Genomic DNA, 18727 nt, shown 5'->3' with positions numbered 1-18727 from the left:
GTACTCATTCATTCAACATATTCAAGGCAAGGCTGAGTCTCATGTACCTGACATGACTATATTAAGATGCTTTTCACAGGGATTGGGATTTAATGGTTTCTGCCATCTTTTCTTGAGTACTGACCCTTTTCCTTTCTTGCCTTGGTTCTTCTTGCTTACTAAGTGCTGATCAATCAGTGAGTGATAAGGACCTCCCTTGGGTGTAGTATCCTGCCAGGTACCAAGGGGAAAGCATCGTGGTGTAAATAGATTTTAATCCCTGCCACAAGGAGGAGATTCTGATCCAGTTAGGAGTTAAGACTTGCACACATGAAATAATTTATGGGGAAAAAAAGAATAGCTCAACAATTAAAAACATAATTAATGTTTTGTAGTCACTTCTTGCAAAAGAAGTTAGAATTGGGACGATCAGTGAAGCTTAAAACAAATTCCAGCACAGGAGGGCTGATCCATGCCTGAGATTTCAATTGTGTCTTGAGGTTAAAATAAAAGGGATTTAGATTAATGACCCTGTTTATTTCTTCTACAGTTTCTACACATCCAAAAGCCAGCTCTTTTGTAACAGTTTCACCCCACGAATAAAACTGGCAGGAAAGAAGGTAGGTTTTACTAACCAGCAGAGCCTTTGGGGACTGTCACACATTGATGAGGTTATTTTAGTACCAAGGTACCTTCATCTCCCTCCATGGTCATGACTAGGGTTTAAGAAATTTGTCTTAGAACTTTACAGTTTTATACATTAAATAATAACAAGATAAACCCCCAGACAACATGAAAAAATATGATAAAGAGTTAATTTTATTATGATGTGACTGGTTTATTCAGATACTGAGGCCACTAAGATACAGTGGGGACAAAACACAGATACACACTATAGCAAAGAGGAAGTATGATAGAAGGGTCACATCCTAATAGTAAAGAAATGGAAATTCAAACTAGAATGGGGATTCTTTTTTTTTTTGCTTACTAATAGGTTTAAAATATATTATTAATTATACCAAATGCTGGAAAAAGTGTGATGAAATTGGTACCTGAGTACCTGGTTGGTGTATGATAATTTTGCAAAGCAGTTCAACCATGTGTATCGAGAGCAATGTAAATGTTCATGCCATTTGACCAGGCAGTTCCATTTTGGGGCATGTGGTGAAGGGAAATAATCAAAGTTATCATATGCAAATAGATCTGGGTCTAGTTTTATTTATAATAGTGAGAAGTTGAAAACAATAAAGCAATGGCCAAATAAACCATACAATATCTACTTGATGGAATATGTTTGTAACTAATAAAAAATGCAAGTTTTAAGAACTTGAACAAGTGCTTTTGATGTAATGTGAGAAGAAAAAAAATGGGTGTTATGTTTATAGGCCCCACACCAGGGTGCTGTCACCCTTCTGATTTTCAGAAGAGCTGAATTCTCTGAGGGTTTCCCCGTTTATGGCTGTGTTACATTAGTAGTATCAGGGCCACTACTTCCCTTTTCTTTTTGGGGGGGAGGGAGGGCTGCTAATGTTAATCTTCTAACAGGTGAAATATTAATTTGGAGGAATCTGAGGACTCCTTAAATAGGCCATGTCAAGTAGAAAAGTGCTGGGAGATGGGACTCTGCCTACAAAGAGCTTTCTCCTGCCTCATGAGGTTTTATGCCTTCACCACAACCATTCTTGGCAACGTGGAACACACCAGGAACTTCTCTGCACCATGATCGTTTTAAAGAAGCAAGAATGAATATTGAATATTGTTATGAGAGGTTTAGGGGTCCTGAAAAAGATTTATTAAGAAAATCTAAAAAGTGATAGCTCTATCATTTTTTTCTCTACCTTTGTACTCCATTTCAGCACGTTAGGCAATCTACAGAGTGCTCAGCTCTGTTAGGTGCAGGCAGGCAGGTGACAGTGCCGTGGGGAAGGGGAAAGCACACAGTGCTTGGGTCGGGTGGGACCTGACCATGGTAGAAAAAACACAACAGTGGACTGACTGAGAGGATGAGGATCTGGGCTTGGATTTTGACTCTGCCACCTGCTAATCGTGTGACTGTGGGCAAGTCTCTTATCCTCTCTAGAATTAAATATCCTTGCTTTTAAAGTGGGGTCCATGCCCCCACTGGGTAGGGTTCTGGGAGTAAACAAGATGTGAGGTGGGAAGTAAAGGACCATCATAGGTAAGTGTCAGATGTTAGCTCCTGCCTTTCCGTCAGTTACAGGGAGGGTTAAGACATGGTCTCTGCCCTGGGCAGCGGCCATGTGCATACTGTGCCTTGTGATAAGTTCTATTCTGGCAGAGGAGGGAGTGATTAATTATCTATTTAATTTTACAGCCCGCCTCTGAGAAAGCAAAAAATGGCCGTGATACGTGTGAGTATTTTTTGAGATCTTCTTTCATCACTTTTAGAAAGACTCAGCTAACCCCTCGCAAAAAGTTATGTGAAATCACTTAAAAATTCCAGAGAAAAATCAGGAGACCTGAGTTCTTTTTGTGTCACTTTGGAAGGTCCTTTAACCACCTTGTATTTTTGCCCTGTCAGCTGTAAAATGATGATAAAATCTTGTTTTTCTTTTCCATAGATCCATTGTTGAGATCAGGTAGAAAGTTTTAAAGTACTAAACATATTAAGACAGTATTTTTAAAGCGGGATCACAGAAGAATGAAATGCTGCTACTGACACCTTGCCTGCACTGAGTGCTATATTATTCCTGTATCGCTTTGGCACGTCATTGAATCTCAACAACCTGATGAATGAGTTATTATCCCATTTTTCCAGGGGGAGATGATGATCACCTATGCCTTGCAAATTTTGGTGAAAACCCCCGGAAGGCATCTGTTTGAAATGCATTTGGATGACAATTTGTATTATTTGTGTATTTCAGCTCTCGGATCTCCAAAAGAATCTGAGAACGCCCTTCCCATCCAAGTAGATTATGATGCCTATGACGCTCAAGTGTTCAGGCTGCCTGGCCCATCCCGGGCTCAGCGCCTCGCCACCTGCAGGTTTTCTGCCAGATTCACTTTGGGGGATAATGGGTATATAAAAATTGTTCAGGGAAACCTGAGGTCCACTGGGGACCTTTATGAGAGTAACCTTGAAAATATTTTAAATTAAAATTAGCCAGAAGGAAGCCATGCCATATATAGCATTAGGGATTCTGTTTTCAGGCTCTTTAGTCCCAGCTGTTTTGTTTGCTATGAAGCATTGTCTCAAAATAAAGAAGCAAGGCCGGGCGCGGTGGCTCACGCCTGTAATCCTAGCACTCTGGGAGGCCGAGGTGGGCAGATCGTTTGAGCTCAGGAGTTCGAGACCAGCCTGAGCAAGAGCGAGACCCCATCTCTACTAAAAATAGAAAGAAATTATATGGACAGCTAAAAATATATATAGAAAAAATTAGCCGGGCATGGTGGTGCATGCCTGTAGTCCCAGCTACTCGGGAGGCTGAGACAGGAGGATCCCTTGAGCTCAGGAGTTTGAGGTTGCTGTGAGCTAGGCTGACGCTACGGCACTCACTCTAGCCTGGGCAACAGAGTGAGACTCTGTCTCAAAAAAAAAAAATAAATAAAGAAGGAGTTCTGGCCAAGAGAAACAAGTCACAAATTTTAGAATCTTCTTACCAGGTTGGCACTAATATAGATCCTTGGACCCAGAGTTTCTTTTAGGTTTATTATTGCCAAAAGGCAAGAACTTTTCTTTCTTTAATTCCTGCTTTTAAATGTGCTCAGCCTCCCAAGTGGCTAGGGCTACAGGCACATGCCATCATGCTTGACTAATTTTTAATTTTTTTTTTTTTAAGAGACGGCGTCTTGCTATGTTGCCCAGGCTGATCTGGGCTCAAGCGATTCTCCCACCTTAGCCTTCCAAAATGCTAGAAATATAGAGCCACCGTGCCCAGCCCTATAGTTTATATTTTATTCTACTACTTTGTAGTCTTGGATTTTATGCTTAGTTCTTTATGTAGAATTTTTTTTCATGAATGTGTGAAACAGAGTTCTACCTTATTTTTTTTTTCTCCCAGTTGACCAAATACCATATTCCAGATTTCTTAAATGTGTAAGTTTAAGCACAACTACCTGGAAGAATATCATGTCTCTTAATTTTGTGGAAAATGAACTTATTGTGGCCACATGATTGTTTGTGTCATTTTCTCTCAACCCATCATGATGTCTCTTCCTGAGACTGTTGAGAGTTCAGAATAAGTGCTATTAACAGCAGCTCTCCTCCTACATGTGCGTGCTACTTAGAGACTCAGTAGCAGCTACTTCGGGGCTTTTCTTCTGTCTTTAAAAATGTTTTCATAGTTCAAGATTTTTGGTTTTGTTTTATCTAATCAAAGATGGCAAGATTTTTGGTTTTCTTTGTCTAATCAAAGATGGCAAGACCCTGTGTTTCAGGTCTCCAGGTACCTTGAAGGCACAAACCATGTCTTAATCTGTGCTCTACCCCTTGCCACATAGCTAAGCATATACTGGTGCTCAAATATTTACTGCTGAAATACGTGAAAATGTAGTCAGCATGTGGGATCTATTTTCAGGCTTTGTCTAAGCTCTTACTTAAAACAAAATCCTTCCAGGAGGAGAGGGAATGGCTCTGATGCCAGAAGGGCAGTCCTATTGGTGGGCTAACTCTTCCATTCTTAATTTTTGCTTCCCCATTGGACCTCTCTGCTTTTGATCCTTCTTCCTACTGCTTCTAGACATTCTTCCCTTAGTCCGTTAGGGAGTTTTATGTTCTAATAAGAGTATATTATTTTTTAAACATTTGTTAAGGAAATGTTCCATCATGCTCAAACAGAGAGACTAGTATCATGAACAGTTATCACCACGTTGCCAGTCTTGTTTCATCACTTCTCCCACATTTTAAATTTTGGCTGAAGAATTTTAAAACAAATCCCAGGCATTTCTATTTTTTTTTTCCCCCTGCTGATACATACTTCAGTATGTGTCTCTTACAAATAAGGATTTTTTAGAAAAAATTATCACTAGTAACAAAATTAACATTAATTCCTTAATATCCTCTAATAGCCAATCCATATTCAGAGTTCCCAGTTGTCTCAAAAATGTATTTCTGCAGTTGGTTTGTATAACTTGGGATCTACACAAGATCCACACATTTCCTTTGGTTGTGATGTCTTTTGTGTGTGTGTGTGTGTGTGTGTGCGTGTGTGTACGACAGTAGAATATATTGCTTTCTTCATTTAGCTGATTGTTTCCTTGTTAACTTTTCCACTAGTCTCTGAATTTCCTTTAAACTGGCAATTATCTCTAGAGGCATAATTAGATTTAGGTTCAAATTTGGGGGCAAGGAGACTTCTCCGGGGGCACTGTATACTTTGTTTTGCATCACATTGTATCTTGTCAGTTCTCCAGTTTTTAGTGACGTGTGATTGATCAGTGGGATCAGGTGGGGTAAGACTGGAGCCGTCAGTTCCTTACAGCTGTGATCCCAGGACTTGGCTGTTTGAGAACTATCAGTTATTCCTCCCTTTCTTATACAACATGAGTGGCTCAGGGCAAAGTACCGCCTACATGTTTCCCACTCATAGATCACATTGGAGATTTTTGTCATTGGTTTCCCAAGTGGCTTGGGCTGGTGATGGGTTTTGCAGGTGGGACAGCATGCCTTGCTTGGTGGTAACTTTTTGTCTCTCACCTGGCAGGTCTGTGCGAGAACGGGAGAGTCAGAGTCGAAAGAGTGCCAGCTCCTGTGATGTCTCATCCAGCCCTTCCCTGCCCAGCCGGGCGCTGCCCACTGAGGAAGTGAGGAGCCAGGCTTCTGATGACAGCTCCCTGGGCAAGAGCACCAACATCCTGATGATCCCACACCCCCACCTGCACCAGTATGAAGTTAGCAGCTCCTTGGGCTACACCAGCACTCGAGGTCAGGGTGCTGACACACAGGCAGAGCTGGGGACAGCTTCCTTACTGTGGTGGGGGATGGGAGGTGGGGGTGGTGGTCAGGGCTGTGAGTCCCACATCTTAATTATTTCCATGCCAGTGCAGTGGTGAGAATCATCTTAGCTGTTAGATATGTATGTATTATACTATTGTTGTGTCTACCATTTCTTCCCTCATCACAGTAACTGTGTACCTTTCCATATGTTAATGTAGAGCTTTTCTTAGGCCTAAGGTCAAAGGGATTTGCTTCTTTCCGTATCAATCTGCAGAGCTTATTTAATTTCTCCAGTTTTATATATGTTCATTTGTTTGTATATATTAATATTTCTCTGTGCAATTTTATCACATATAGGTTTGTATAACCACCACCACAATTAAGGTACAAAACTGTTATGTCACCACTAGGCTCCCTCATGCTACTCCCACCTCTTTTCTATTTTTTTGAGACAGAGTCTCACTCTGTTGCCCTGGGTAGAGTGCAGTGGCATCATCATAGCTCACTGCAACCTCAAACTCCTGGACTCAAGCGATCCTCCTATGTAGCTGGGACTACACTTGTGTGACATCATGCCTGGCTAATTTTTCTATTTTTTGTAGAGATGGGGTCTTGCTCAGCTGGTCTCAAACTCCTGGCCTCAAGCAATTCTCCTGCCTTGGCCTCCCAAAATGCTGGGATTACAGGTGTAAGCCACCTCGAGGCCAAGAATTTTTTTTTTTTTTTTTTTTGAGACAGAGTCTCACTCTGTTGCCCGGGCTAGAGTGAGTGCCATGGCGTCAGCCTAGCTCACAGCAACCTCAAACTCCTGGGCTCAAGCAATCCTACTGCCTCAGCCTCCCAAGTAGCTGGGACTACAGGCATGCGCCACCATGCCCGGCTAATTTTTTGTATATATATTTTTTAGTTGTCCATATAATTTCTTTCTATTTTTAGTAGAGACGGGGTCTCACTCTTGCTCAGGCTGGTCTCGAACTCCTGACCTCGAGCGATCCACCCGCCTCGGCCTCCCAGAGTGCTAGGATTACAGGCGTGAGCCACCACGCCCGGCCCAAGAATTTTTTTTGACACCATAACATTTGATTGCTTACTTGTGTCCCAGTCCACTGAGTCAATGGGAGGGAGTACTGATCCACTTAGTCATTCAGGGACCCAGGCTCCCTCCATCCTGGGATCCCATGGTCATCAACATTGGTCTCCCAAGTTGCCACAGAAGGAAAAAAGAGAATGGGGATCATGCATGGAGATCATTGTGGTCCAGGCCTGGAATTGGAATATATCACCTCTACCTGTGTTCCATTGGCAGGAACTAAGTCATTGGGCTTCAATGTAAAGGGGCTGAGAACCATATAGTCTTGCTGTGTGCCCAAAAGGAAAATCAAGTGGGTTTAGTGAACAAAATTGACTAGTTCTGCCAGGATTTACCCTTCTGGCCACCAAATACCTATTTTTATTGTTCCTCCCACATATAGAAAATACTCACCCCTTTCCCCAGGGAGACAACTCAAGGCCCATTATTCAGTCATTGCATCCAGCTCAAAGTCCAGGGTCTCCAGGTGATGTGCGGTCATCCTCATTAGGTTTGTGTGTGGCTCCATTGGCCAGTAATCTAGGAATCAGAACCCCCTTCTCGGAAGTATTTAGAAGGTAAACAAACCCAAACATATTTCTTTTCTTTATAGTTTGGCAATTTGCCTCATTTTTCTCACTCCCTGACATTTATGATGTCCACGATTCTTGTCATCCTTGGCTTATCAGTCTGCCTAGTTCTGGTTTCCTTATGGCTCTGTGCTTTCTCTTTGTGCCTCAACTCCATGATAACTGGCAGACATCCTGGAGAACATGATTGAGCCACCGCAGCGAGACTCCAGCGCACCGGGGAGGTTCCATGTAGGCAGCGCAGAATCCATGCTACATGTCCGGCCTGGTGGATACACGCCCCAGCGAGCACTGATTAACCCCTTTGCTCCCTCTCGAATGCCCATGAAGCTCACATCCAACAGAAGGCGCTGGATGCACACTTTTCCTGTGGGTAAGTTGGTTGCTCAGGAAAGAGCCTTGGACTAGCAGTTCCCAGCCTGGTGGTCCTCAGCGCTAATCATCCATATGTTTGTGGTCTAGTGTTTCAACTTCCAGTAAGAGGGGGATAACTATGTCCACTTTGGCTATCCCAGGGGTTCTCGTGAAGAGGCTTTGTAACTAACTAGTTGTGTAAACGTAAGGGCTTGTTTTTTTTCTATTCGAAAGGAACTGCTTTGGCATGTGCTTTCTTTCCTGAGACTGATATCCCTTATTCTCATCCATTCCCTCTGCTCTAAATCCTCTCTGGATATTGACATTGCTGTCTTGGTTACACAGAGTTGTTACTTTGTTTTCTCTTAGGGGTCTCTGACAACTGAAAAGAAAAAATTTTTTTTTTCACATTCACTTTTTTCTTAGTCCATCTTTTTTTTTTCTTTTTCTTTTCTTTTTTTTTTTTTTTGAGGCAGAACCTCACTCTTTTGCCCCGGCAAGAGTGTAGTGGTGTCATCATAGCTCACTGCAACCTCAAACTCTTGACCTCAAGTGATCCTCCTATGTCGGCCTCCCAGAGTGCTAGGATTACAGGCGTGAGCCACCACTCCCAACCCTAGCCCATCCTTTTTGTTCTGTGATCTGTCCTCAAGAGGATGACAGTAAGGTTTTATAAAGCTGCGTCTAAAATTAAACTTCAGCATAATGGGCTCTTACTGGGCTGGGAAGGAACAGACGCATTAAGCTCCAGGTTTGGGGTTTTTTTTTTTTTCCATGGATATCATTCTGCTGAATGCCTAGAAATTCTAGTTAATTTCTTTTGCACTTATTTTTAGTGTTTAAAAGTTAAATTAGTGAGAAATGAATCTGGGTCATGGCTGTAATTGGGGGTCATTCCCAAACCCCTTTTTGCCCTCTTACCTCTGCTATAATCCGGCACACTACTTGTTTCTTTCTAGTGTCTTTTCCTTTCCACTGGCTCCCTTTGGGATCTCTTAAGAGAGCTCTTGATGCTTCTTCCATGACCTTCAGCTCTTCTTGCTTCTGTGCTTTTCCTTCTCCTACCCTTTATGCGCACTTTACTAAAACAATATTCTCCAAACACGACTTACTCTGTTTCTTCCTCCTGCCAACCTGGCCTTCTGATAGCCAAGGCCTTCCTTTGACAGGCTTCCCAGCCTCTCTCCTCATTCCCATCCTCAGAGGCTCTTAGCTTTCTCAAAAATCTTGTGGTCTCCTGCACACGTTTTGCCTCTTTCACGTTTGGGATTTCACAAATATAATTTCTTTTTTTTTTTTGAGACAGAGTTTTGCTCAGTTGCCCGGGCTAGAGTGCCGTGGCGTCAAGCTCACAGCAACCTCAAACTCCTGGGCTTAAGCAATCCTTCTGCCTCAGCCTCCCGAGGAGCTGGGACTACAGGCATGTGCCACCATGCCTGGCTAATTTTTCTATATGTATTTTTAGCTATCCCTATAATTTCTTTCTATTTTTAGTAGAGAAGGGGTCTCGCTCTTGCTCAGGCTGGTCTCGAACTCCTCAGCTCAAACAATCCACCCACCTTGGCCTCCCAGAGTGCTAGGATTACAGGCATGAGCCACCGCACCCAGCCCTTGTTTAACATTTAGCTCTAAGGCTTCTCTTTTTCTGGGAAGATTTCTTCAGTAGGCTTGACTAATTCTAATTTATCTCCTACTCTGTCTTCTTTGCACTTAAGCATTTTCTGCTTCTTAGAGTCATAGTTGTTATTTTCTTAGGTATTAACAGAGTCATTTGGTGTTTCACTTGTGTTTCCTTCTCATGGAGTTTGTGTTAACCCTCCTGGGAATGGACCTTGCCTCCTAAACTAGTATATTTCTCTGTGGTGTCTCAGTTGGTGTGCATGAAACAGGCTTCTAAAATATTCTTAATAGACTGGACAGGATATGAGGCCCCACAGTACAATGGGTCCTGCTTGAGAAGAAAAGGTGTCCTCTCTGAATGCCAGAGGGTCCCTTGTATAATGTTCCTGGGTGGTGTGTTCTTCTTTCAATCTCTCCAACACCATCCTAGCAGCTGTCAGGTGGGAATGATGCTCAGTGGTTCTTTGTCTGGGTAGGACCATCGGGAGAGGCCATCCAGATCCATCACCAGACCCGGCAGAATATGGCGGAGCTGCAAGGCAGTGGGCAGAGGGACCCGACTCACTCCTCTGCAGAGCTGCTGGAGTTAGCGTATCATGAAGCTGCTGGAAGGTGAGGATGTGCACAGGGCTCCAGGAGGTAACTTGAGAACACTCCCCAGCACCCAGGACGATGTGCATAACAGACGGCTGACAAAACATGTTTATAAGACTTAAAAAGATAATATGACATTAGGACCTTCTTTTGTCAGTCAATGTCATTCCCTTCACGGGGTAAAGTGCAAAGCAGACAACCTGACGTTTTTGCCTGATATGTTACCTAGGCCTTGCTTTAGGTTTATCTTGAATCCAAAACCGCTTTGTAAACCTCAAACATGGGTCTTTCTACACCTCAGTCAAGGATGAAAACAAGAGAGGAAATGCTTTGGGTTTGGAGTGCTGAGACAGGTGATTCATGCTATGTGTTTTGGATAGCCTCTCTGACTTTTGTCATTTTGATCATTGAGAAATTCCACCGTTGAGTTTAGAAGAAGTTAATGCTAAAAGCAGTGGAAATCAAGGCCTGTGTTTACAGAAACAACTCTTTTTGAACCAGAGCTCTGAAGGTGTTACAAAGTATCTGAAGAGAGGCAGTATGGGAAGAAAGTCATTTAAGCCTTCACAAGCATGAGCCTGAGTTACACCTGGACTCTGTTCCTGTGTTGCTTAAGGAAATACTTTGCAAAGAGCAATCTTTGGCCCCTCTTTAAGTCACTTTGACATCCCTCGAGATGGGTAAGAGGTATGGGCGGGCAGGACCCTTTTTACCAGAACAACTCTGGTACATCTACTCAAGCATCTCACATCCATCCTTGTTCGTAAGTAGAGGTGTGGGATAGAGAGGGCAGGTGGTCTAGCATGGTGGTGGGAAAGCAGCCAGGTACAAGAGCAGGAGGAACAGGCCACAGGAGGCCAGAGCTGGCACACAAACCAAGCACTGCAGCCTGGTGGCTTGAGATATGAGTCCTAGTGGTTGCCAGCCTGAGTGGCTGAATATTCAGGCCAGTTTTTGATGAAACCCCCCTGGGATACAGGGTGAGCGGGAAAAAGAGGTGGATGATGTGCATTAAGCCACGTGGCTGGGCTCTGTTCTCTGCAGGCACAGCACTTCCCGCCAGCCTGGTGACGGCATGTCCTTCTTGAACTTGAGTGGAACAGAAGAGCTTTCTGCCAGCCTGCTTAGCAACAGTGGTGCAGGTAACCAATCCAAGAGGTAACGGAGTTTGGTTGCTCAGAGCAGGCTCACGTCTAGGAACGACACGAGGGCCAAAAAAGCAGGGCCATGTCTATTTTAGGATTATTTCAGCCACAATTTTGGGTGACCTATTTAGCAGTGCTGTTTAATACATGGAATTATAAATGGGCTGCACATTACATTTTTAGCTGAGAACGTATTGGTCAAGCCACATTTATCATCTTCTGTCAGGGAGTCGTGATTGAAGGCTGCTTAGGAGCTTGATGTTGAGGGCAACACCAAGGCCAGAGCAGGAGTGGTCTCTGCTCTGGAGGAGCTTTCAGTTGTGGGGGTCGGGGGAGCAAACCCACCTCACTAAAAACAGAGACCTAGAGGGGAACACTGTGGTTCCAGTTATGAGATCAGAAAAGAGAAGGGTGGCCCAGTTGCTTAGAGAAGTGAGCATGAACCTCAGAATTCGGTTAGGCAGAGGGTTAGAATGTGAGGATTCCAAGTGGAGAGGGGAAGGGGAGAAGTACGAATTTGGTTTTATGCTTTCCAGAAGCACTTTTATATCTTTTATCTCATCCTATCATCCCGGTAGGGCATAAGTCATTAAATATATTTTACACGTAGATAATTTAATGCCCAGAGATGTAGAGATATTAAACTCATTTCTCAAACCAGTAGCCAGGTATCCTGACCCAGACTGCTGTCCTCCTCTGATGACATTATTTAGAGTGCCTTTAAGGGGATGTAGGGGAACATGAGTTTTGATAAATGGGGGCAGATTTTGTAGAGCCTTAGAGGGCAAAATGAATGTGAGAAACATTAAAACTTAAAAAAAATAAGGGGGCTGCTAATTCACGCGTTAGTGTTTCTATAAGCTAACTTGCATTTCTGAAACTTAGCTTAAGGAAAGTATAGTGAAAGTGAGGTTGTATAAAATTGGTAATAATGTTTTCCTTCATTCATTGGTAGGTTCATCCAACAATATTCCTAGAGGCCTATGGCTAAGGCTTGGAAACTGGGTTGACAGTAAGAGAATCCCTAAATGATTATAATTTTATTCATTCATTCATTTATTTTGTTTTATTTTTTATTTTTATTTTTTGGTCAACCTAATTATCACCATTCATTCCTTTTTAATGAGAAAACACACTGAATAAAAATTTGGAGTTTGGGAGGCCAATGCAGGAGGATCATTTGAGCCCAGGAGTTCGAGACCAGCCTGAGTAATATAGCGAGACCCCCTCTCTACAAAGAGTAAAAAAAAAAAATTAGCTGGGCGTGCTGTTGCACACACATAGTCCTAGTTACTAAGGAGGCTGAGGCAGGGCGATTGCTTGAGCCCAGGAGTTTGAGGTTGCAGTGAGCTATGATGATGCCACTGCACTCTAGCCCGGATGACAGAGTGAGACCCTGTCTCAAAAAAAAAAAAAAAAGAGACAAGAAAAAAATATATATATAGGGGGATGAGAATATACTTTGTGAACCTGCACTCATGGTGCTGAAAATGTTACCTGGTTGCTAGACTACTTTAAAGTGCCTTTAGAAGGATATAAAGGCAGTGTTTCTATTGCTTTCTTAAACCAAGGAGCCACTTTTTAGGAACCCAGAGTTTCAGCTTTCCAGGCTGTTTGGGGTAGAGTTGCACCAAGGAAAGCTGCTCTGGAGCTCACTGGACTATACCTTGAACTAGTTCCACTGGAGACCTGAAGGAGGAGAAGTTACAGGTTCAGATGGTATCAGCACCAGGATCTGCCCAGGGTAGTTCTGGAGTTGTTCTGGACCCGGGGTAGCTCAGGCAGAACAGATGATACCCTAGAAAATGAGTCTTTTGGGATTTTAAAAATCTACTTGTGGTAAAGGAGTAAGATTTCAAAGAATATTTGGGGATGGTTGTGAAAGATTCTCAGATGATACCATCATGCAGTCCTCAAAACTAAGGGTTCCCTGGTGCACATACATTGGAAAAGCATTTGCTGCAACCTGGATTGCCAGCTCAGTTTTGTCCTCTTGGGCTCCGTAGTGATGGATCTGTGTACCTGATGGATTTCTCCACTTGGATGACCAAGTAGCTCACCCTTCATGTGTTGACAGCTGAACGTTTGTCTTGCTGTTCCCCGACCCACGCTTCCTCTTCTGTTCTTCTGACTGTGGCTCTTCATCTCCCTTCTCATGGCTTTTGTTCAAATCCCTGTCATTTCTGGCCACTATGATCACAGTAGTTTTCTAAATGCTCCTCCTGCTCTGGTTTGTCTCCTCTGATTCATCTTCTATACTGTCAGGGATGAGATATTTCCAGATATAGATCTGATCAGCCACTCCTTCCCACGTATAAACCCTCAGTGGTTCTTCCTGGCTTGCAACGCTCGTCGTCACCTGGCTCCTGCCTGTCTTTGTGTATTCACCTGCCTCCACTTCCACATGGTGCTGCGTGCAGAAGAAGCGCAGGCTCTAGAATCTTAGGACATGAGCCCTGACTCCAACTCTAATGAGAAGTGAGGCTTTCAGACCAGTTACCTAACCAACCTCTGTTGTCTCAGTTTCTTCACCTGTGAGGAAGATTGTTGTGAATGCTAAATGTGCTAATCTGCGTATGTGCTTAGGACAGTGCTGGGCATGCACGGTGAGTGCTCAGTAAACAGGAGCTATTGTTGTTGTTATTAGATGAGCATATTTTACACTCCAGCCATTGCTCTGGCTCCTCGGAAGAATTATGTCCTCATCTTCCTTTGCATAGATTAGCCCCTCTGTATAGAATATGCTTCTTTCCTGTCTTCGACCCCTGATTCTTACTGGCGAGTATGAACTCAGTCTTTAGGATTCAGACCCAACAACACCTCCTCTTTGAAGCCTGCTCTGGTGGTTCCCTCTGCTCCCCACGCCCTCCCAGGAGATGTTAGGCATGTTCCCACGCAGCTCCACGTGCATAGCCCAGTTGTACAACTTGGCACATCTTGATCCCACAGTTTATTTCCATGTCTGTCTCCGCACTAGACTAAAAGAACTTATCTTTATTATTCTTCTCCCTATAGTGCATATTTATTGTTTATTTATTAGCACATTTATTGACAAATGAATTTATACTTCCAAGACCAAGCTGCCATTTGTGAGAAGCATTGAACAACCCCCAAAATTATTGTTTAATTGGTATGCAAGTGTTCAATCACATGCATATGTTTAGCTTCTTACAGAAAGTTTGGGCTCCTTGTGTTGTTTTTCTTGTCAGGGGAATATAGTTAAGTGGGATCATTCTTTCGCTTGCCCAGTGCCCTTATGACCTGCAGCATGTGTTTTCGAAGGGGCCAGGAGACATCAGTAAGTGGTCTATTGCCACGTGGGAATTGAACTTTCATCTTTGACCCTCTGCTACCTGACTAATTATGTTATTAAGCCACAGAAAGAAATTAGATTAAATCATTTCAATTTTTGTTGCCATATGCAATAACCAATTAATATCAGATCTATCTTCAGGATATATCCAGAATCTTAACTCCACCGTTGCTAGTCTGGTTCAAGGTACCAGGCTTTTGCCTGTATACAGTAGCCTGCTAACTGATATTGGCTTCCTCCCTTGCCCACCCATATTGTTTATTTTCAACAAAGAAATTGAGAGTGACCCTTCTAAAATAGACGTTAGATCATGAAACTTCTCTGCATGAATTCTTCCAAGGGTTTCCGACTCACTTGGAGTCAAAGCCAAGGCATTATGGTAGCCGACAGACCCCTCGTGTCATGTGGCCTCTTCTTACTCTCAGACCTTGTCTCCTGCTTCCCCCTCTCACTTCACTGTAGTGGTTGCCCAGATAGATCAGACACACCCCGAAACTCAGGTCCTTTCTTTTATTCTCCCCTCTTCTGTGCTCTTACTCCAGAGAGCCTCATGGCTAAGGTCCATATGTCTGAGTTTGCATCTCCAGAGCTTAAAACAGTTCCTGCCACATGACAGGTGGTTGGATGAATGCTAAAAGCCTTCTGAGGTTAGCTTTCTCTCTGCTAAAGAATGATTTAATTTTTCCTCTAATGCTTTTCTCTCTTATAACCTTGTTGAATCCTTGCTGGATTCCTTTTTTCAAAGACTTGGCTAGTCTTTAACCTTGCTTGGTTTTGAAGTGACTTTCCTTTCAAGCCATCCTCAATCTTCATGAAATATGGTTTGCTTTCTTGAAGCTCACAAAACTCTTACTCATTCGTGAAATGTTTATTGAACTCAAGGCACTATGCTAAGGCCTGAGAAGAAATAAAAACTATTAAGGCACTGACTCTCCCGACCTCAGGGAGCCCTGGCTCCTCATTCACTTGGGATTTTATTTGAAGCAGTTCACCTGTGGGGCAACAACAATGAAAGGAAAGCCCCCTCACTGGGTGTTAGACTGTATGAGTAGTTCCAGTAATACAGTGTGGTTTGAACTTGTGATCTCTGCTAAATTAGGAGATGCTCAATGAGGGAGTGTGCCATGATGAAAACAACCAGGATCAAAGTCTCAGCCCTGCTCCCCACTGGCCTTTGGAATTGAGCTTTCAGCCTTTGCTGAGCCTCAGGTTCTTCATCTGTGTAATGGGCATAAAGATCCTCACTTTCTTACCTGCCTACCCGGCAGAGTTGTTGTCAGGATAAAAGTAGGTTGAGTTTGTTAAGGGCGAGGTTACCACATTGAGTCCTTGTTTTGGGACAAGGCAGTTCTAAACACACAAACAGTTAACATTTCATTCATTAAAAAAAACATAAAAGAATATCCTGTAATAAAAAAAAAAAAAACATAAAAGAAACAGGAAAACCTTATCTGTGACTCCACCTTCATCTCCCCGGGGCTGCTTGGTTTACACCATCTGTAGGCACTAAAGCGTGACTCAGATTTTCTCCTGCGTTTGGGCATGATTCATATGTGAGTCATGATTCACAGGAGTCACGTCTCTGTGGGTTTCCCTCTTGGCCCCGTAGAGTTTCATTTGCAGCGTTGTTGGGGGGCCTCAGAGCAGCACTCTTCCCTTATTTCTCACCATGCTGCCCAGTAGGGTCCAGGCAGTTGGTGGGATTGGGCAGATAGTTTTTATCCCTCTGTTTCTTTAACTGGAGACCAGTTTAGAAGAACTTAGTAGTAAGTGTCTTTTGCTTTATTGGAGGTAGATCATTTTGAAAAAGAAAATAAGTAGATGCCATGTTTTCTTTCTTTTTAATGTTGGGACTCAAAATCTGCGAACTCGGTGTTTGTGTTGAATATTAGGTGCATGTGGCAGATTTGGCCTGAGAGCTAAAATAAAAATAAATCATAGCACACTAAAGCTGGAAGGAAGGACCTCTGAGTCATTGACCAAGGCCAGGTTGGGTTTTTTTATGGGTAAGTGCCACCTCTGTGGCCCAGAGAGGAGAAACCACTTGCCCCAGGCACAGGCTTCTAGATGGCGGCCTGGGACCAGCCCCGGAGGATCCATGCTCAGTACCCATTTTGGCCTTGAGGTTTACAATTAGAGAACACGTTCATACTTCTCAATTCTGAACAGAGGTCAAAAGAGACAGAACTGAGATGACTCTTGTCAGCATTGGCTCTCCAAGTTATATGTCTGGCTTTGAACTTTGAGAATGAGACTTCTTTCCCAAATGTTGGGTTGGAGCAGAGCTACCAACCATGAGGTCTTACCTCCATTGTCACAGGTTGGTGGGGCTCTTCATATGTCAATAGCAAGTTTGCTCCACTGAAAAGGCCTCAAAGCCAGAGCCAGCACGAAAGGCAGTGTGTTGTTAGGTTTCGACTGCAAGGAAACCGTGTGTAAGTAGCTTCCTGGAAGCGCTTAAAATATTTATTTCTTTAAATTGCTTTTTCCTTAAAATTTCTGTGCATACTTGTGTGTGTTTCCATTAGAGATGGCACAGGTCTACTTTTGGCTTAGGACCCCATGCTGCTCTGATAAGTTAAACTGTTTCTTTATTAGGGTAAGAATTTCAGTTGCCTCATAGACCAAGTCTGGGTTGGATTTTCTTAAGAACAACAACAATAAAAGGTGATCAGATGATCAAACTTAGCATCCTAACCTGGGAGGTGATGTATTTAATATTTCTCTTATTGCTCAGAATGTTTTGCAAATGCCAATTTTTCGATTGTCTTCATACCAGTTCTCATGCTGAATAAGAAAATTCATCTCATTGCTTCTTTATAATCAGGCTTTATGTTTGCATAAAAGTGGATATTGTCAGCCAAGATTGTTTTTTGAGAAACTTTAGCTCCAAATGGCTTTTGGCTATTGACAAAAAACAGATAACATTTCAACAGCTAAAAATTGGTGCCCCAGATGGATAGGCAAGAAATAGAGCATCTGTAAAGTTGAGCAGAGAGAATCTAAATGCAGTTTCCACCTACTTACTGTGAGATCTTCAGTAAGTTACTTAACTTTTTTGACCCTCAGTTTCTTGATCTATGGGAAAGGATTCTTCCTACCTCACATCTACCTCCTGGTGTGAGTTTGAATGAAATGAAATTCTTTATTTGTCTGACTTAATAAATTATATCTTCTATTTTGATGACTAACAATTTAAAAAAAATCTGCTCCAGGCAGTTCCAAAAAAGTTCTGAAATTCTTTTGGCCAGGAGACATCATCTTTTTAAACTTAAAAATATTACTTATTTTAAAATTTATTTCCAATAAAATTCACTCTTTTTAGTGTACAGTTCTATGAGTTTTGACAAATGCATAGAACCACATACCTACCAAAGAACACATCAAGATAGGGAACATTTCCATCACCCCCCATAATTCTCTTGTGCTGTCCTTTTGTACTCAACCCCACCCCTGTCCCCTGGAAACCACTGATCTGTTCTCTGCCCCTCTAGTTTTGCCTTTCCCAGCATGTCACGTACATGGTGCCATACAGTGTGTAGCCTTTTGAGTCTTTCACTCAGCATGTTGCATTTGAGATTCATCCGAGTTATTGCATGCACCTGTATGTAGTTCATTACTTTCTAGTACTGAGTAGTATTCCATCGTGTGGACGTGCTACAGTTTGTTTATCCTCTCATGAGATGAAAGACAAAACCTATTTCCAGGTTTTGGTGACTATGAATAAAGTTTCTAACAACATTTACATAATTTTGTATAAACTTAAATTTTCACTTACGTGCATTTCTAGGAGTGTGATGGCTGGGTCAAATGGTACATCTTGGTGAAAACTGTTTTCCAAAGTGGTGTACTAGTTTGCATTCCTGCCAGCAATGTGTAAGGGTTTCAGTTGCTCCACAGCCTTGTCAACACTTGATATGATCAGTCATTCAGATAGGCATGTAGAGGTATCTCACTGTGTTTTGAATTTCCTATTTCCCTAATGACTAATGATGTTGAGCATCTTTTTATGTGTTTATCTGCCTTTGGGGTATGATGTTAGGTGAAGTGTCTTTGAATCCTTTGTCCGTTTTCTCATTGATTTGTTTGTTTTTTTGCGCTTGAGTTTTGAGAGTCCTCTGGATTCTGAGTACACGTCCTTTGCCACATGTGTGATTTGCAAGTGCT

The 18727-nt window shown here is 42.7% G+C and overlaps 1 protein-coding gene across 1 annotated transcript in view; it reads left to right on the top strand.

Moving 5' to 3' along the window:
* DEPDC5 (DEP domain containing 5, GATOR1 subcomplex subunit) overlaps positions 1-18727 on the top strand; it is a 108507-nt gene that overhangs the window by 31057 nt on the left and 58723 nt on the right. Inside the window, exons 18-24 of the mRNA XM_069497429.1 lie at positions 530-599; positions 2315-2351; positions 2865-2985; positions 5643-5863; positions 7704-7907; positions 9985-10120; positions 11147-11244. Of these exons, the coding sequence (XP_069353530.1) occupies positions 530-599; positions 2315-2351; positions 2865-2985; positions 5643-5863; positions 7704-7907; positions 9985-10120; positions 11147-11244 (887 nt within the window). The remainder of the gene's footprint in view (positions 1-529; positions 600-2314; positions 2352-2864; positions 2986-5642; positions 5864-7703; positions 7908-9984; positions 10121-11146; positions 11245-18727) is intronic.

The sequence above is a fragment of the Eulemur rufifrons genome, chromosome 21 (genome assembly GCF_041146395.1).
Source record: "Eulemur rufifrons isolate Redbay chromosome 21, OSU_ERuf_1, whole genome shotgun sequence".
NCBI lineage: Eukaryota > Metazoa > Chordata > Mammalia > Primates > Lemuridae > Eulemur > Eulemur rufifrons.
This window is presented reverse-complemented; position numbering and strand designations above follow the sequence as displayed.